The sequence below is a fragment of the Poromitra crassiceps genome (assembly GCF_964638095.1).
Source record: "Poromitra crassiceps genome assembly, chromosome: 17".
In the NCBI taxonomy this organism is placed as follows: Eukaryota; Metazoa; Chordata; class Actinopteri; order Beryciformes; family Melamphaidae; genus Poromitra; species Poromitra crassiceps.
Window position 1 is genome coordinate 16,376,255 of NC_139635.1, and position 20,959 is coordinate 16,397,213.

Sequence of the window (20,959 nt, forward strand, 5' to 3'; positions counted from 1 at the left end):
CGGTGATTTTTGCAAGTATCTTGACATCTACCGGTAGAAGTGAAATGGGGCGATATGAAGGGCAGCTCAGCGGGTCTTTACCTTTCTTAAAGATCAAAGAGATAGAGGCTTGAGAGAGGGTAAGCGGTAGGGAACCCTGCCGAAGCGAATCATTAACTCATTGAATGCCATGGACGTCCTTCGACGTCCAATTAAATAGTGACGTAGAATGCCACGGACGTCCTTCGACGTCCAATGCGTTTTTTGACGGTGGGACGTCGATCAAAGCCTTCCGCAGCTCCTGTACAACTATAGTAGCTATTGGAGGTGTATAACCTATTTTACGGACTCATTAGGTGGCGACAGTGCTTGCTCGGTGCAGTCCAGATTAGAGACAGGTCCGAGAAACAGCCTAAAAGCCGTGGATCAAAGACAAACCGATACATGCTCCCAGAGCCATTTGCTCTGTCGCGGGAGATTGGCTCCGAACAGGAGTCAATCCGCGCTCACAACTGAGCCCCTCTGTCCCTGTCTGTCTGTCTGTCTGTCTGTATAGTTTCCCCACCCGATTAGCAGACAGGAAAGCAGCCCCTGACGCCAAACCATTCAGCAATCCGGGTTGGCTCTTCCCTGCTGTGGCGCTGAGAGCCGACAGCAGCACACAAACGCAGCAGTCCGAAAATATAATGGTTGCGTGAGGCTGTGTGCAGTGTGGGGAGGAGTTTACGGGGGGAGGGGGGGAGGGGGGTGGTGCCGGGTGGTGCACGCAGGGCATCACACAACAACTACGTCACTACATCAGAAAATATTATCTTCAGACTCAGTGAATGTGCTTGAAATGCTGCATTTCACAAAAGGCGGATTATCTCAGCTAATAATTTGAAAAGCCTGAAAACGCTGAAAACAACCTATCTTCTCCGGCTCATAACTAAAGAACGGAAAATGGTATCAATAAACTTTTTTTTGCTGATGATACAATAGAGCCAGCTTGTTCTTGTGCGTGTTCGGTGTTTACATAGTAATATCACACAATATTCTGTGGGCCTCGAGAAATCACTGAAAACGCTCTGAAAACTCTGGCACTGGGAGCATCCGTTCTCCAAAAGTGGCTGGCACTGAATGAGTTAAACATATCTAAAAGTAATTGAGCTAATTGAGTTGAGAATTTAAAAAAAAATTCAACCGGGAAACCGTCCGGACCTGGAGATTTACCGCTCTGCATAGATTGTATAGCTTCTTTAATTTCGCACAGTTTAACCGGAGCATCGAGAATCTGTTGATCGCTACTCGAGATCTTGGGGAAGGATAACTTATTAAAAAAAGAAGTCAGAAGAGTGTCATCGTTTGGAGGTTCAGACGTGTATAATTGAGAGGAGTAGGTTTTAAAGGCGTTATTAATCATAATGGGGTCAGAGACAACAGAGCCTGATTTATCAAGTATTTGAGTAATTTGATTTGAAGCTTGTTTGGCCTTTAGTTGATAAGCCAAGAGACGGCCCGCCTTGTCCCCGTATTCATATGTGGAACCCCGTGACTGGAAGAGGAGGCGTTCTGCCTCCCTAGTCAACAAGAGGTTGAGCTCAGTTTTCAGTGTCAGCCTATCCTTGTATACGCCAGAAGATTGATTGTTTAAAAGCAAGATATCAAGGTTAGCGATAGCCGTTTCTAACTCCTTTTGACGTGCTCTACGAAGTTTATTAGTATGTAATGTACGTGATATAATTTCCCCTCTAATGAAAGCCTTAAGGGTTTCCCATAATAGAGATGCAGAAGTCTCTTCATTTTGGTTGGTCTCACAGAAAAACTCAATAGATTCAGAAACATATTTGCAGTTGTTTGCATTGGTAAGGAAGAGAGGGTCTAAGCGCCAGGTTCTGAATGCCTTAGGCTTCAATTTAAAGTGGAGATCCAAGATCACAGTAGAATGGTCAGAGACTGCTATTGGGGAGTAATGAGTGGATAGAATAGATGAAATAAGTGATTTATCAATAATAAAGTAATCTATATGTGAAAATGAACGATGTGCATGGGAGAAGAAAGAATATTGTCTAGTAGATGGATGTAGAAATCTCCAAGGGTCACTGTAACCGTACTGATTCATAAAAGCAGAGAGAGTCTGGGCCATTTTGGTAGCTGCCATTGGTTTCGTACTAGACCTATCCAAGAGTGTATCAGTCACACAGTTCATGTCACCTCCTAGTAGGAGTAAGTGGGAATTCAGATATGGAATGGAAGCTAGCAGCAGTTTCATAAAGTTTTGGTCGTCCCAGTTCGGAGAGTAAACAGACACTAAGACAACTGGTTTCTGGTAGAGTGTACCAGAAACAATGACATAGCGACCATTCGGATCAGTGATTACATCTTTAGAAACAAAATTTACATTTTTCCTAATTAATATAGCAGTGCCCCTTGTCTTGAAATTAAAACTGGAATGGAAGATCTGTCCTATCCAGGGCCTATGTAGTTTCCGCTGTTCCGAGTTACATAAATGCATTTCCTGAATGAGCGCTATGTCAGCGCTCTGGTTTTTAATATGTGTCAAGATTTTTGTGCGTTTTACCGCACCATTTAACCCACCAGTGTTCAGTGAAATGATCCTCACTGCCTGCCCACCACCAGCCGGAACCTCAGTCACGCTTGCCATGGAGTGGTCCATAGAAACCTCGGATACGATAGGCCAGACTCACGATGCAGGAAACTTACAGGAAAAGTGAAATACTTGAAACAAAAAACAAGCAGCATTTTCAAAGTAAAACTTTCAAACGGAAAAAAACAACAACAAAAAAATCCCACCAACCCACCCCCCTTCCCTGTTGGATGAAAATAAGTCATCCACCCCTTCCACGTATCACCTCCCCCTCCAACCCATACAAACCTTGAACTTCCCTTTCCGCAACGATGGCATTCTTTCTATCTTTCCCAACATGTCCCAGGGACTACCCTTCCAAAATTTCGCCCCAAAAGTTTACCAGAGTAAGGGTTGTGGACAACATAACGGTTGTTGAATGCGTACTCCTCAGTATCACTAACATTGCCAAATAGACCAGAGGCCAGAGCAACAGATCAAGACAATAGGGAGGTAAAAAGAAAAAAAAAGAAAAATAAACACACAAAAAAACCAACAAGCATACACACTAAAAGATACACACACACCCGACACATCTACATCCCTGTACTCGCTCTTATCTTTGCATAGGTATATGCATGAATTTCCCATACCAAGGCACACATCAGTATAGAGGTAAGCCCTATTGATAGAGGGAGATCAGTCAGTTGACATGTGACTTCCCTACATCCACATACAATCGAATATACCCTCACATACATCAGCATTAAAAAAGGTTGATCATTCTGACAGAGGTAGATTAATTAGCCAGCTTGTAGGCTGCACACACACACACACACACACACACACACACACACACACACACACACACACACACACACACACACACACACACACACACACACACACACACACACACACACACGTGCTGAGAAGAGCTGCTGACTGAGATTAGCCTCTTCTGAGCAGCATACATGGGAATGAAATAAATTACAATATAATTGCTGAATAGCTAAGTAGCCTATATACCTTATTCGATAACCCCAGACGGCGCCATATTGTTGACAAACCGCAGCCGTAACGTAGTCTGGCCGAGGTATAGCAACAGTTATGGCTTCGTCAAAGAGAAGTGATGAAAAAATAAGTTTGGTCCGAGGTGCGGACCCCTATAAAAAACGGACTTAGAGTAAATATAACTCATTATATTGCCAGGTATAACGTACCGGACATTGTGAATACAGTATTGGCATAGGCTACACATCTCAGGAGCTGAAGGCTTTCAAATCCCTTGAGTCCTAGCGTTATAACTTTTTTATCTGTGCCAATTGATCTGACATTTGTGACACCAGCTGGCGAGAGGGACCGTAATTCGGCCGTGGCCGTTCTTCACAGCAGAGCGTCAAAAGTATTTTCTTGAAAAAATGTTTTTTTTTCTTTTTCCCAATAGTACAAAATATATTATTTGAACTATCCATTCCATATAAAATGAAGACGTTTTGGGGTCATTAAATGCGTTAATTTTGTAAAATAAAAGTCCCTGTTTTGTCAAGGAGACGGGAGTGAGCCAGGCTGTGTCTTGGATTTGCATAAGTAGTATCGATTGGGTGTCGGCCGGCCTTTGTTTCTATCCGCCAATCACGGCGCGCGATAGGACGCGCACCAGCATAAATATTCAGTAGCCACCTGAGCTGTACACAACATCAACATTCAACAGCTGACTGAGACTGAGACAAGATGGACAAGCACCAGGCGAAAATGAAGAAAAATGATTCTGCCGTTGCTGCTCTCCTCAACAAATTCACCATTCCAGGTGGAATGGACAGTGAAGAATTGATGAATTCGTATATCCTGGATTACATGACCGGCGGCACACAGGGCGCTGATGAAAGCGACGATGAGGACGATGAAGAATATTTTCCTGAAGACGTGGTGGCAGATCCAGACCCAGACGAGGCGGAGATCATGCCCGACAGCGCAGTCATTGAAAGCGTGCAAGCGATTTTAACATCAGTGGATCCCATAACCGTGGACACAGATTATGATCAGGAAATCGAGAAAATACGGAACTTTGACTGCAAATGCCAGGCCAGGCGTAAAGAGAACTCTATTCACCAGCCAATCTCCTGCAGTAAGAAACTTTGTGACAACGTCATTTACAACACGAGGCTGAATTACTCTGCTATGTCGCCAGAATGTAGAGATATCGCTATTATGGCTGTGTATCACGCTTTGACGAATGATTCTGACATGACTCAAGCCACAAAGCAAGTGAATAAAAAGCGACAAAAGAACCGAACGCAATACATGGTTAAGGCGACTGTTGTTTGCCGTGAGACCTTCTGCTTTGCGTTTGGGTGAGTTTCATATCTATCTTAACTCGTGTGTGTGTGTGTGTGTGTGTGTGTGTGTGTCTGTCTGTCTGTGTGAGATAGTGTGAGAGCGTGCCCATGTTTACAGTACAAAGATAGTATGTTGCAAGAGAAGCGTGTAGAACTGCCATCTTCATGGCATTGTTGGTCATTGTCAAAATGGCGGCAACCTATGTGTGCAAACGTGCAGACCCGCCATGTTGGGTCGTCTTTGTTTGTTGCGCGCCAAAATGGCGTTCGCGCTATTGTTTTTCAGGACTGAAATTCCGACTCTTGCATTAAATACTCTTTGTAAGCTGATAGTCGCTAGTGTTATTCTAACCTTGCAAACAAACAAGATTTAGTTTATTGAAAGAGTTTATTGAAACAGATTGAAAGTTTTGAAACAGTCTTTGTTATATATCGTGACATTTATAGCCTAAGCAAGGGACAAACATTGCAAACTAGCTTAGGCTATAATGTCAGGATAAAGACTGTTTCAAAAAATATAAATCTGATTATTAATGTTTTATTTTGTTTATTCCAGCATCAGCACAAAGCTTCTGAAAGCCCTTATCAAATCCTACAAAGAGAATGGATTGGTCCCACGGCAGAGGAAGACACAACCACACAAACAAGAATTACCTCGGCTATGATGACATCAAAAGAGTCGTTACATTCATAGCAAACTATGCAGAGGACCACGCTATTCCTTTGCCCGGTCGTCATGCCGCGCATAGAGACTTTAGTGCTAAGCTTCTGCCAACTTCTGCCTCTAAAGCTTCAGTCTGGCGCCTGTACAAAGATGCTATGGAACAGCTTGGTAAGTTTGTATTAGTCTCTCTCTCACACACACACACACACACACTTCTATTGTCATAGTTATGCAAACATTCCGCAGCCTTCTCCATTCCAAACCTCTGACCCAATAAAACATGCGACATGAATGTGTGTGTGTGTGTGTGTGTGTGTGTGTGTGTGTGTGTCTTTAACCATTAGGCTATTCTATGTGATCTGTTTTTGATAAGTAAAGTACAGTGATGCTCATAAAAACATTGTCTTTGCAGGGCAGCGTGCGGTTGGCGAGTGCAGCTTCACAAGGCTGTGGAAGTCACTGGTCCCTCACATTGCAAGCACCAAGCCTAAAACGGATCTCTGCTGGCAGTGCCAACAAAACAACGACCGAATCATCCAGAGCATCAACAAACCAGATGAGTTGAAATCTGACAGTGTCAAGAAGCAGCAAGTGCATCTCGACTCTGTTGCAAGGGAGCGAAAACTTTATCAAGAGATGACTGCCGCCTGTAGAAAGACCTGTGACGAGTTGCAGCTGTCATTTGGGAAGAACAAACCTGCAACCAGGCCGATCACCATGCACTACAGTTTTGATTTTGCACAACAGGTGAGAATACATATTTATCTTATCACACCTCTCTCTCACACACACACACACACACACACACACACACACACACACACACACACACACACACACACACACACACACACACACACAGATTACAGTTTGTATTTCATCTTTTTCCTATCTCTCCGTCTCTCAGGTGCACTACCCCTCTGATCCACAACAGCCTGGGCGTGTCTATTTTTTGACTCCACGCAAGTGTGGCCTTTTTGGTGTCCACTGTGAAGGCATGCCTAAGCAAGTGAATTACCTGATTGATGAGGGCATGGCATCAGGCAAGGGAAGCAATGCAGTCATCAATTACCTGCATCATTTTTTCAAGAAATATGGAGTTGGAGAAGAAGATGTGGACCTTCACTGTGACAACTGCAGTGGGCAGAACAAAAATAACTTTGTTCTTTGGTACGCCGCATGGAGAACGATGCACAAACAACACTTAAAGCTGAGCATTCACTTCCTGATTGTAGGCCACACCAAGTTTGGCCCCGACTGGTGTTTTGGACTGGTCAAGCAGTGTTTCAGGAAGCGCAAAGTGTGCACTTTGGCCGACATCGAAAAGGTTGTGACTGACAGCTCTCCTGTGGCACATGTGAACATCCCCCAGCTTGTCGGACATGAGAACGGCACTGTGTGTTTTAAAACCTACGACTGGCAAGAACACCTGACACAATACTTCAGAAAACTGCCACACATAAAGAGTTACCAGCACTTCAGGTAATTATCATTCCCATTTTATTTTATTTTATTTTATTTTATTTTATTTTATTTTATTTTATTTTATTTTATTTTATTTTATTTTATTTTATTTTATTTTATTTTATTAAGATTTTAAATGTGCCATTTCTTTCTTTTACAGCTTTGATGCGCAGAGGCCTGGTGTGGTTGTCGCCAGAAAACACTGTGAAGCAGAACCAGTGGAGTTTCAGCTGCTACGCAACGTAGATGCCCGTCCGCCATTAAAGCCTCTTCCTGTACAGACTCCGCCTGGACTGGACATGGCCAGGCAGAAGTATCTTTTTGAGAAGATCAGAGAATTCTGTTCTGATGAAGCACAAGACATCACATGCCCTCCACCTGCATGTCTACAGGCTGGGAGGCCTCGCTAGCCAGCCTGAAAAAACCAGCATTCAAGACCCAGCCCTGCTCCGGGGGGGTTTGGCAATGCCACAAACGTTTTTGAGCTTTTGAAGTCAAAGTTCTTTTGATATTTTTTTACTTAACTTTTAGTTAAGTAGGACTGGTGGTTTAGTTAAGAATGTCATACGAAACCGACCTGGATAGCAAGGCACTTCCTGTCGTGTTCTGTCGTTTGTAAATTTTTTTACTTTTTACTTCTTTTTTTTCTTTTTTTTTGGTGCATTAACATTAAGGAAATCTATACTGATGTCATCCAATCAATGCTGATAATGTATGCTAATAGATAAAGGAGTGAGGATAATACAGTACATGCTTTGAATTCCTTAGTTTTAGCTATGCAGTGTTCTAAGCAGACCAGATGGCATGCAGCAGATGATAGAACGCTCATCCATAAGATACTTGAGACTTGACTTGGACTTGTGACCAAAGACCTGAGACTTGACTTGGACTTGTGACCAAAGACTTGAAACTTGACTTTGACTTGCAAAAAATGACCTGTGAGCATCTCTGGTATTACTGAATATTGGTTTTATATTAAATGCCTTTTGTTATAATAAATGCCTTTTTAGGATAATATTTTTGTAGTTTATTTTCACATTTTCACTGACTGAATGGTATATGTTTTCTGCTTACAACTTTAAGGAAAAGGTCAATAGTTCTCAAACTTTCACATCAAAACTTCACCTAAAAATAGACCGCAGACCCCCATTTTTGCTTTTAGATATTTTAATACAGAAATGTATGACACCCATGACCATCTATTATTCTGTTACTTATGGATGGAATAATAGTGGAATAATAGTGAAAATAAATTACCCACAGTTGTGTGCACTCTCTCTCTCTCTCATCTGTCATTCTCAGTGACAGAGACTGACTGCTTAATGGTTTGGGAGTGGTCAATGTAAATGAGGAGCCATTGTTAACTCCCCCCTGCCTGGCTCATCCAGGTGTGAAAAGTTCACAATCTTTGAGAGGGGTTTTCTCAGGTTTCTTCTCCCCAGACCTTCCCAGATTGTGAACAATCAAATAAGCATATCTCCTTCAATTTTTTTCAGATTACAATGTGTGACACATCATTTGAAAGCTTACAGTCTGCCATTTCAGAATCTGTAAAAATCAGAAAAATGCCCTAGGCCTAATTGAGGGTCAAAACACCAGCTGGTGTCACATTTTTACTTTTGTGTCACCAACGACATCATCATCATCATCATCATCATCATCATCAAACATTGTCGTAAATGTTTGTTTGATATCTGACGCTTGCTTGCATGAGCCCAATGTTTGCTACTAACGTTAGCCTCTAGTCTCTTTCCCTTCACATTTGTGGACAGTAGCTAACACCTGGGCTTTTATTGCTGCTATTACTACAGCCGTGTGTTATTACAGAGCACACTATCGCTGTTGTGAAATAGCTCCTGACGCAGTAAAAACGGCATTAAATAGGCTAGTAAGTAACATTGGCTAGCTATGACAGCTGTCAGTCACTTGCAAACAGCGGGCTGTGGAATGTCAAGAATATGGCGGCGGTGGGCGTGCCCGTACGTGAGTGACATCAATCGAATAAGGTCTATAGGCTATAAGTACACTTTGCCAGTGGAGAATGCCAAGCTTTATCTAGTGTGGTATATTAACACAGTGATTATTTGGTACTGATTGGCATAGCGGAATTGCCGTAGTTTTGAGTTTGTGTAGTCAAGTCAAGTCAAGTTTATTTGTATAGCCCTAATTCACAAGCATGTCTCAGAGGACTTCACAGAAAATATGTCTAGCTAATTATAGCTCACACAATAGTAGCAATTACAATACACATTGAACAATCATATGATAGAGAAATATAGAAAATATAGAAATATAGAATAGAATGGGCGCCATACTTTAGGGTAGAATGGGTGTCATGCTTTAGAATAGTGGAGGAGGAGAACAGGAAAGCAGGCCCGGCTCCAGACCCAAGTTACAGAGGGGGCCTGCTCCTAGCTTGGGGGGGCCAAGCTACCTAAGTGGGGTCCGGGGGGATTCTCCCCCGGAAGAAGATTTTGTACATTTTAAAGTAAAATTCGTCAACCTGGTGCATTTGAGAGCAAAATTAAGAGGCTAAATCTATGAAGAACTACACACATCTCTAATGTGTTGTGAATTTACAAATAATTAGGCCTAAACAATTAATATTAAATGTATTTACACATTGTGCACAAATTGCATTCATTGTGACAAATTTACAATAGTTCATATCCAGCCAGAATCATTGCAAATGGATGTTCAAAGTAACAGTTAGCAATAGCATTCAGTTAATCAATGCCTAATGACAGCCAGATTCCGTTTTAAACTTTAAAACAGAAAAACGGAAAGCCCCCCCCCCCCCCAATTTTTTTTTTTGAATGGGGGGGTCAGTTTGGGGAATGGGGGGCCTGGTCAGGCCCCCCCCCTAACGCCGGGCCTGCAGGAAAGGGAGGAGGTGGGGAGGGAGCAGGGGGGGAGAGCAGGGGGAATGTGAGAGAGTAGAGAGCAGGAAAGTGATAAGGTGGGGAGGGAATGGGGAATGTGGGGGAGGAGAGAGCAGGGAAGGGGAGGAGGTGGGGAAGGAGCAGGGGAAGGGGGGAAGAGGGAGCAGGAGGAGGGAGGAGGGTGGGAAAGCGGGGGGATGTGGGGGAGGAGCGAACAGGGAAAGGGAGGAGGTGGGGAGGGAATGGGAAATGTGGGGAGGGAATGGGAAATGTGGGGGAGGAGAGAGCAGAGAAGGAGCGGTGGGGAAGGAGCAGGGGAAGGGGAAAGAGAAAGAGAATGGGTGCCATGCTTTAGAATATAATGGGTGACATGCTTTAGAATAGTGGGGAAGGAGAGTTCAGGAAGGGGAGGAGGTGGGGAGGGAGAGCAGGGGGAGTATGAGAGAGAGTAAGAGGAGAGAACAGGCAAAGGAGGGGATGCCATCCTTTAGTTATCCTTTGAGTAGAATGAGTGCCATGCTTTAGAGTGTGAGAGAGGAGAAAGCAGGAAAAAGGGGGGAGCAAATCAGACAATCTGACTACTCTAGCCATTAATCAGAGCTAACTAGAACACAGGGAATCTAGCTAATCTACATCCTAGTCTGCCCTGTCCTATTCTGCTCTAGTCTGATTTTAGCCTGAACACTATAACAGGTCTACAGCCTATAGTTAGGCTGTAGCTAATCTATCGCCTAACCTAGGTTATTCTAACCTACCGGCAACCCTCGACCAGTGATGGAGAGCACTGATGCCCCCCCACCCCGGCCCCCGCCCCCACACACATGACCAGGCCAGGCCGGGACAGAGCAGAGCCCCCTCCACCCCCAGTGTGCGCAAGGAAACCTTTCCACCACATGGATTGCCTCAGTGACTTGTTGGCTAAGGAGGAACCATGTGAGGGCTGATGTACTCTAGGGGCCCAACTATGGACCCCATCTGGGGACCCCCCTCTGGGATAGGCTAAACCATTAGAGTGTACTGCGCATGTTCAGATGTGTAGAAGACACATATGTCAGATGTGAAATGTACATAGCACTGTCGTTCCCCCAGTAAAGGTGTAAGCATGTGCCACTGCCTCGTTATTGAAGTACAGTACACCACATAATTGGTGATGAGACAAAGTGGATTCCACCATAGTGAGCGGTGAAGTGAGTGAAAATGGCGAACTTTGCAAGACCGGACGAGTTCAAGCCTGAAAATGAATCATGGTCCGCCTACGTGGAGTGCATGAAGCTATTTTTCGAGGCACAGGATGTCGAAGCGGAGAAGAAAGTAGCGACCCTGTTAAGCACCGTTGGTGCTTGGACATAGAGACTTTTACGCAACATGGTTCAACCTGATAAGCCAAAGGACAAAAGTGTGATTTCGGGGACAGGCTGGATGGATCAACAATGAAGTTGCTCTCAGAGGACGGGCTGACTTTTGCAAGAGCTCTCGACATTGCAGTCAATATGGAGACAGCCCAGCGAGACGCGCAGCAGTTGAGGAAAGGTGATGACGTCACCGCTTCTGTTCACACGATAACCGAAAAGCAAGGACGCTCTCCCTCAACACAATCAGAGTGCTGCTATAGATGCAAAGGCAGGAATCACATGACATTGTTACTTACAGCCAGCTAGTGGAAAGTGACATTGTAACGTTACAGCCAAGTAGTGGAAAGTGGCATTGTTACTTTACAGCCAGCTAGTGGAAAGTGACATTGTTACTTTACATCCAGCTAGTGGAAAGTGACATTGTCATTTTACAGCCACCTAGTGGAAAGTGACATTGTTACTTTTTTGCTACTTAATTACTACTTTTGCTACTGTTAATTGCTACTTCAGGAACGCCAAATGTGATAAATGTGACGGGGGCCGACGGGCATACAAAGTCAATTTTGAAGTAAATCAGGAAAAAGTTCTGATGGAAATAGACACAGGGGGCCCTATCTTCCCCCTGGCCTTAAAATAGCATTTAACGCCAGGCGCATCGCTATTAGTGGGCGTGGTCAGGCGCAGTCCCTATTTTCCCCTCTGCGTTACACCCGGCATTAACCATGCCTTTTAAGCGTAGAATTATGCACAACTCTGGTCATTGGTGAACTCCAGTTATGCAATGACATTCTTCCTTTCCAAGCTCCGATCCACTCCAGTTCCGGCTTGCGGCTCCATGCTGTCATCTCTTTATGCCAATTTGGATATCTCATCACAGATCATAGCCTGAATAAAACGATTCAACCTACAGCCAGGCAAATACAGATCTGTTCAGCAGGGCTGATGCGGTCTCCCCAGCCTACAATATAGAACGTTAACTATCGGTGACATTCCTCATACCATCCAATTCCATGATCTTTATGTTGTATACACATAACTTTCACAATAGTGAACAAGCACCCTACTCGGCTCATTCAGGACAGGCTTAGTTTTATAATTTGTAGGCTACCTGCTGCTCCTGCACATCACAGCATGCTAAATTATGTGACATAAATATAGCCTACATTATGTAAAGTCATGGCATAAATGTGTTTTATTGAAAAGGTATGTGTCAAGTAAACTAAGACTTGTTGGAGCGGACATCACAGTACAACCGTGTTACGGTTGTCACTTGTCTATATCACGTTGTATTTGCGACGGATATATATGCCACCTGGATTACATGCATGTTTCACATAGGGCTGTGTTTTGATTTGTATGTTTTAGTTTGTCCAATATTGAAATGTTTTAGAATTGCATATTTGTTAACATAAATATGATTTATATCTACCACTTAGCCTACTTAGGCTGATTTGGTCGCTATTTCTCGTCAAAATGTATTAGCCTCAATGCATGCTGGGAGATTTCACATGTGTGTTTGTGTGTGGCTTTGGTAGGGAAGCCGGCACAGTGAATAAGGCCTGGTTTTGAAAAGCGCTAAATTAACGCCAGGGGGGAAGATAGCGTTAGGCCGGTATTTAAAGCCAAAACGTCCATTCTGGCCTATTCTGGCACTGCGCCACGCCTCTTCGGCGTAAAGCACATTTTGGGGCCTAAAAACATGATGCTGTCTTCCCGAGTCAGGCGCAAAGCGTGTTTTTTCTTGCGTTTAACGCCAGTTTAGCGCCTAAGGCCAGGGGGAAGATAGGGCCCCATTAGTCTCGACGCCAGACCAATGAGAGTTCTTACAGAGCTGATACACTACGTTACTGCATGCTGCAGAGCTCTCTCTGGGTCTGGGACACTTTCCCTCAGAGGGCTGGTTATGGGAGGGAGCCGTTCACTTGGCCAGTCATATGCCAGTGATGGCTTCAGTCCTCTCCAATCAGTAACGACTTTGCGATCAGACAACACGGGAGGCTTAGACCCTGGTGAGGTGACGCGAGGTTACGGGAGGCGCAGCCCATTTGCTCTCTCATCGGTGCTACGACTCATTCAAATTCAACCCGCCTTCAAAACCAGCAGTGGCTGTTAACTGGCACAGACTCACTTATGTAGTATGCGGAGCGCAGCGATTCAACATAATATTTGAGTCTGGGGAGAGACTAGGGCCCCATGTCTGTGACAGCCTGTCGCTGTCCATCGGCGGGGGTGCTGAAATGTTCATCAATCGATGCATAGAGCGGCTTGTGCTGTCCTCGGTGGAGGTTATGTTGGAGGTTATGTTTTCAGTGCTGTCTGTCTGTCTGTCTGTTTTATTTTTATGTGATATTTAAGTGATATTTGAGTTGACGTGGAAGGGTGCACATATGGCCAATGAGAAACGCATAAGCCACTTCTAAACATGAAGTCTGGACCATGTCCGGCTAGCCAGAGCAGGATATTTTCAGGATATAATGCATCATTACAGGGCAGTTCAGGCAAAGGTGACATATGAAGATCAGACTGCTGACCTGCCACTGATAGTTGTGATATAGGGCCCTTCACTGTGTGGAAGAGAATGGCTTGAGCAAATTAAGCTGAACTGGTAAATGATCAAATCAGTCAGTGTTCTGACTCCCGTCAGTGTTTAATTATTGTTAACGACACCCAGTGGGGGTTTGTGATACTGCACCTTTAAAATAATGATGTGTGGTACTGTGCCTTTAAGAAATTTCCCCAAAAGTCTGTAGCCTCCATTTTGTGGGTCAGTCAACACAGCACAGCCGACCAGTGCACAAGCAGGCTCAATGCTCCACCTCAGAGTTGTTTGTTTGTTCCTTGGAGTAGATCTATCAGTGAGTATGGTTGCTCTAGCTTTATTTACCCTGGTCATAACGTAATGTGCTTCAGAATATTGTGAAAACATTTATTTCAGTTGTATAAACCGAGTTAACTATGCTAATGCTAATCGGGGAGCTAACTGTTAGCATAGGCTAAGCTAGGCTAGTTAACACATTGGTGAGCCTTATTTATGTTGGTTGCTACATTGTTACGTGGGTATGCTGCCATTTATTGCATTTTATACCTCATTTACTTACCTGGCAATGGATGCTACTATAAATAAGCTGTTTGTTTACCGTAGTTATTTATAGTTAGTTACCTACCTGATTTGCAAACCTGTAAAGAAAATATTGCTACTCACCGCAGTCTGAAACATGTGAAGAAAAATGTTACTTACCTGTTGCTCACCTGAAAACCTGTAAAAAAGAGAAATGATTAGTAATGTTGTTACACATTTTATTTGATTAAGACTGTAACATTTTGTGTATTGTCATTTTTGTGTTGCAGTTTTACAAAACAAACAAGCTTCAGTAAATCACGGTCAACAAGAAGTCCAGCCTACTGAGTCTTATGTTCGCTATCTGTCTAACTAAACAGTGACGTATCTGCCAGGACAGAATAGTCAGTGAAAGCACAGCACCGCCAGATCCCAAATCAATTAATGAGGTGAAATATAGTGATGTTTTCAAAGATGAGTTGGGAACATTAACACGTTCACTGCCAACGACGTGTTGATACGTCAAAAAAAATCCAACGGTTGACTGCCAACGACGTGTTGATACGTCAAAAAAAATAAAATAAAAATTTGACGGTGGAACGTTGATCTAACCCTTTTACATCTCTTATATAAATATTGAAGCCACCGAACGTGTACAACCCATTCCACCGACCCACTGAGTGGCGACAGTGCTCTCCACACTAGAAAAAGCCGAGCCAAAACTGCAGGGGAACGCGCGAGGAAACCATTCTCTCATACTGTAAAATGGATTGGCGAAAACGCTTTCGCTTTCGCACATTATCGCGCTGGGACCTGGCGGTGGGGGATTGCAAATTTGCATAATAGATTATGCGTGCAACACACTTTGAAACACCTGCAGAAAGCCCACAATCGCACGCAGCTTCATTGCAGCTGAGCTCACAACCTAAACGACTCATGCAGACTCACCCAAAGAGCAGCCGCCAGCAGCCAGGCAGCACAGACAGGCAGAGCCTCGCTTGTGACAAACGCTGCAAAGCCACTAGAGACACACCCACGGCGGGAGGAGTTTGAAGGAGAGGGGGGTTTCCTGCTGCTATGGAGGAAATTACTGTTCAAAACTATTGTTTAGATGTCTGACGTCTTGCGCCAAAAATAAATGGTTAAAGTGACTGTTCTATCGAATTTCACAAAAAGCCATTTATCTCAGAATAAATTTTCAGACGCTGAAACCATGCTGTATTCAACTGCTAATGCTTACATAACTACTAACTCTACAAACTAACTCTTTTAGACAGAGAAAGCACACATTCTATTAGTTCTTTTGAGATATTGTGTGTTCACAAAATCCTAACAGAAAAGAATCCTCTGCTCTTGAAAGATGAGCCAGAATCCTCAAAAAAAAACCTTGGCAGAAGCTAACTACAGTATTGAAAAACGGCTGGCAGTGAATGTGTTAAAGGACATGCATGGCACCATAACACGGGCGTTACGTTTCTGATTTTTTGCTGTTCATCTGTCATTAACGTGATGAATTAGGTGGCCAATTCTGAACAATGCTGTGCATGCTACATACCAAATGAATCGTCTGAATCTTGCACATCGAACCATGTCTTCCTTTTTCAGATCAGATCAACACAGCGGAAGTTGTAGCCGTCTTTGTACAAAGACAAAGACAACATTTCAGATTATTTGGCTTTTTCAAATGGCTTTTTGGAAATCCGCCTAGGTATCTCCCTACAAAAACCACTGCCAAATACTCAGGTTTTGGTATTTTTTCATCTTCTTTGAGTTGGGATGTGGTAAGGCCTGTGGCTATGTCTCCATTGGGTTTCTAGCCATAAATACAACAACCACAGGTAACTGTTTACACTCTAAACGTGTTTTTTATTCTAGGCGAGAATCAACCACTGTGTTTGAGGTGATGTTACTCAGGGTCAGTAACACATAGAGTCATTCTGACATGTGGAACCGAAACTTCAAAGTCTTACCTTTCAGAAAAGGTCAGGCAGTTGTCTGTAACCCTAGCGGCTCAGCCACAGTAAGCATTTTAGTTTGGGTATGTCGTTTTCACCATTTTCTTCAGAAATAGGTGGCTTTAGAAGAGGTTGGCAGCAATCTCTGTAAAGCCTGATGCAGTCCCAAAGTTTCATAAAGCCTGCCCTCTGCCATTTGCAATGAAAGAACAAATGGAGAAAGAACTGGAATGACTGGAGAAGGATGGTGGAACAGTGGCTGGCTGCTCCAGTGGTCCACTGCTCCAGCTGCTCCATCCCGCTTGTACACAAGCGGGATGGTACACTCCGCCTGGACGAATCTGAACACCTGATGAACCTAGACAGGGCTCTACAGCGACTCCAGGAGAATGGGCTCAGAGTGAAAAAGGCCAAGTGTGACTGTGTGCAAAACTCAAATCGAGTACCTGGGTCACGTGCTGGATGGAAAAGGCGTGTACCCCTCCAAAGACAAGGTTAGAGCCGTACACGATGCTCCAGCACCCATCAATATCAGAGAGTTAAGAGCTTTCCTAGGACTAGTAAACTACTATGGACGCTTTATGTTGCAGCAAAGTACAGTTTTGGCCCCACTCTAGACACTGTTAAAAGACCACGCCAGATGGAGATGGAGCAAAGCTGAGCAGGACTCATTTAACAAGTGCGAAGAACTTTTGACGGGTGACAAGGTGTTAATACACTATGATCCACCCCTGCCACTTGCTCTCGCTTGTGATGCTTCTGCTTACGGGATCGGAGCAGTAATTCAGCACACGACGCCAGACGAACAAGAGCATCCAATAGCCTATGCTTCTCAAACGCTCTCCCCGGTGGAGAACTATTCACAGATTGAAAAGGAAGCGTTGAGCCTGGTGTATCGAGTGAAAAAGTTCCATCAATATCTGTGGGGACGGAAGTTCGACTTGATTACTGACCATAAACCTCTGCTCACGCTGTTTGGAGAGCATAAGGGACTTCCAACAATGGCAGCAGCACGCATCCAGAAGTGGGCCATCTTACTCTCTGCGTATGATTACCACATACTCTATCGTCAGTCAGAAAAGCATGGCAACGCAGATGGACTGTCACGTGTTCCGCTCCCTGAGACCGCAGATGGTGGGACAGAGGCTATGTCAGCATGCATAAACGCACTGATATGTGAGCACCTAGAGGGGGCGCCGCCGAACTTTCAAAACTGCTCAGATACATCATGGAAGGATGGCCAAAAGAAATCCCGGAAGAACTGAGACTATAGTACAAAAGGAAAGATGAGTTCTCTGTCGAGCAGGGGTGTGTCCTGTGGGGGACAAGTAGTACCTGCCAAACTGAGAGCAGCAGTGCTAAAAGAGATCCACGCCAGACACCCTGCTATTGTAAAGATGAAGACAATTGCACGGCTTTATGGAGTTTTCCTGGTTGGGACTGGGTATTGGCTAAAATATGTCTGATGGCCTAAAATCGACATGGACATGGAAAAAGTCAGCAAACAGTGTGAAGTATGCCAGCTGGAGCAGCGCATGCCGCGCCATGTTCCACTGCACGCACCCCTGGGAGTTTCCTGGGGATGTTTGGAAAAGGCTCCACATTGACTTTGCACGGCCGTTCATGAGCCACATGTTCATGATCATGGTTGATGCACACTCAAAATGGCTGAAAGTTTACAAAATGGCACAAATAACTTCTGCAGCAACCATTACAACTACAAGGCTAAAACGACTGTGTCATATCGAGTGCCAGAGCAAATTGTCACAGACATTGCAACAACCTTCACATCTGATGAGTTCCAGCAGTTTGTGAAAATGGGTTAGCTGAAAGGTATGTTGCGACATTCAAAGCAGGCATGAAGAAGCTCGCGGGAGAAGACCTGAGCATTGAGGACACAATCTCTCACTTCCTACTGCGGTATCTCACAACTCCCAACAGCACAACTGGGGAGTCACCTGTTGACTTATTATTTTAGAGAGATGTGCGAACCAGATTGGACTTCCTGAAACCGATCATCGCAGAAACTGTGAGGAGGAAGCAGTATCGCCAGATGGAGGAACATGACAGTCAAGCGGCAGAGAGGGAGACGTGGATGAGCATGTTTATCTGCGCAATACTGTAGGAGAATATCCAAAATGGATTCCAGGAGTAGTACAACAGCAGACTGAAACAACTGACCAAGTGTACAGGTGTCATGGAGACCAGCTGGGACCTCGCTACTCTCCCGATACTTCAGATCAAGTGCCTGAAGAAGGAGCAACTCAGTCAGCTGAGGAGGTGGACGATTGCTCAGAAATGGAGCCCAGAGCACCTGGAACCCCAGCCTTAGAGCCGGTGAAGCCGCCCGAACCACCTGACCCAGTTGCAGTCACTTTAAGACGCTCAAAGCGTGCATCGAAGCTGCCACGGCGTTACAAGGACTGAGGCCATAGTCTACATTAACTCATATTTGATGGGTCGGCACTTCGTTTGCACCTATTGTCCACACTATCTATTGTTCTGAGCATCAAGCCGTTTGATGAGACGTAGGCTTTGGTCTCCGGCTGTCTGACCCGTCCAAAATCCGCGGTAGAGTTGGAGTGTGGACACGGGGAAAACGCAGATGGGAATTCCCCATTGCAGGCTATATATAGGCTATAGTTTATAGATATTTTCATATTCTGAAATAGACTGTTGTCGGGATTATATGGGCTGCCCCCTGAAACGATGGAGGATTCAACCTTTAAAATAGGAATTTTAAATTGGCTATACTGGTAATCATATAGTGTAAATATGGCTGGCAGCTAAATAAATAAGGTAGGCTAGTTTTTGTGTGTGCCATATTTAGCCTATTTTATGTTTATGAGAAATACAGTAGCCATCTTGTTAACAAGCTGTCCATTATTCAAAATGCCGTGATGTCTGCATCTGTATATAATATTACTCTGTAATATTATACGCAAATTGGTATACATATTATTAATGGTATATTATATTATATTTAACATATTATTGATAATTAATAATTTATACACTAGAACTATAAATTATATTTATTATGCAAGGTACGAATGTATTTGTATATATATATATAGATATATTTGTATATATGTGTGTATGAACATATATGGTTTATTGAGAATATAAATAGTATAAATGTGGAAGTCAATTGATTAAGAATGTGAACTGTGGACTGGGGGTAGGACTAAATAAGTACAGTGTACTTCATCCTACTCCTTTTCGGACCTAGTTACTGTCACGTATTCTGATTATTATTGTTTATTTTTTTATTTAATTTTTCGTTTTCTTTTCTTCTTTTTTTTCACTTATAAATATATATATTTTGTAACATTGATACCACTTGTGTATATTACTATTTCTTCTTTTTTGTGAAAGTCCGAAATAAAGCTTTCATTCATTCATTCATTCATTCATTCATTCATTCATTCATTCAAATAGCCTGACATTGCAGAAACCACACAGCTTGATTTGAAAAGGAAAAATTGTTTGTTCTGATTTTATTACAAATATTCGGACACTTTATTTTCACTTCTGTTGACATATTAACAGTATATTCCTCTGAGAAAGGATTGTCGGCAAGTGGTCATAATCAGACAATTGTCCAAGTCCCTCTGATCCGAGTCCCAAGCGAGTCTCAAGTCAATTGGTCCCGAGTCTCAAGCAAGTCCCAAGTCTTTATTTTTGTCGGCAAGTCAAGTCAAGTCAAGTCACAATGTTATTTCAAGTCAAGTCTCGAGTCGAGTCACAGGTTATGTCAAGTCGAGTCACAGGTTAGAAAAAATGACAAGGCAGAGATTATTTAGGCTGCAGACGTGCGCGTTCACGTTAATACGTGCTTGTTGCCAAGCAACACACTTCTCTCAGACGAGCTCGAGACAGCTGACAGAGAGCTCCAACTCAGCTCAAACTTATAGAGTTGTATTCAAAGCATAGAAACGTTCTCACAGCTCAATTTAACAGCGCCAACACAAGCAGTTTGATCACAATTGCAATCAGTACTGAATGCGATGGCAGACTGCGCACTGCGGGCAGTTGACGAAGTCAGGAAGAAATTGAAAGATCTTCCGACGCATCAGCTTTTAAAAACCCGCCGACGAGCGGAGGTCCTGCGCCCAAAACGTCTATTTACAGCACATATCGATCGATATTTTTGGAGAAGATTCCGGCCGCATCACGCGCAGATCAAGATGAGACAGCTGTCAGTGAGTAGCTACGCATTTGGGTGTAACTTTTACGCCTGCTCCATACACAGACGCAGCGCATACAGGGTGCACTAGTCATAAAATTAAGTTAGTCGTAACTTTGAGTTCTACATCGGACGTAGCGTGTAAACCTAGGCGTACGCCCAGCTGGTGCACTCGGCTGATCTTGTCACAAGTCCGAGTCGAGTTTCGAGTCATTTTCTTCCAAGTCCGAGTCGAGTTTCAAGTATTTACCTTCCGAGTCGAGTCGGAAGTCGTCAAATTTGCGACTCGAGACGACTCGAGTCCGAGTCCCTATGACTCGAGTCCAATTGTCTGGTCATAATACTCATCTCAACAAGCCATGTGCTTGGCCTGCAGTGCACATCGTCGCCTTTGATCTGCTGGTTATATAAGCGTCGTTGACACAGCCGAATTTAACGGCCGCAATCCGGAAATGATAGGCTACTAAATAAATCGATTAATAATTGAGGATATAGGAGGTACGGTGGTGTA

The 20,959-nt window shown here is 43.8% G+C and overlaps 3 protein-coding genes across 14 annotated transcripts in view; 2 read left to right on the forward strand and 1 right to left on the reverse strand.

Annotated features, from left to right (window-relative positions):
* Nucleotides 1–20,959, reverse strand: part of LOC310792050 (cAMP-responsive element modulator-like) — a 208,574-nt gene that overhangs the window by 58,783 nt on the left and 128,832 nt on the right. The gene's annotated exons all lie outside the window — the stretch shown is intronic.
* LOC310792041 (uncharacterized protein) overlaps nt 1–20,959 on the forward strand; it is a 152,867-nt gene that overhangs the window by 35,740 nt on the left and 96,168 nt on the right. The window lies entirely within an intron of this gene.
* Nucleotides 5,601–7,999, forward strand: LOC310792045 (uncharacterized protein). Its single transcript, XM_083653740.1, has 4 exons — nt 5,601–5,716; nt 5,966–6,295; nt 6,456–7,030; nt 7,173–7,999. The coding sequence occupies exons 1-4, from the start codon at nt 5,621–5,623 to the stop codon at nt 7,420–7,422; spliced, it is 1,251 nt and encodes a 416-aa protein (XP_083509866.1). The 5' UTR covers nt 5,601–5,620; the 3' UTR covers nt 7,423–7,999.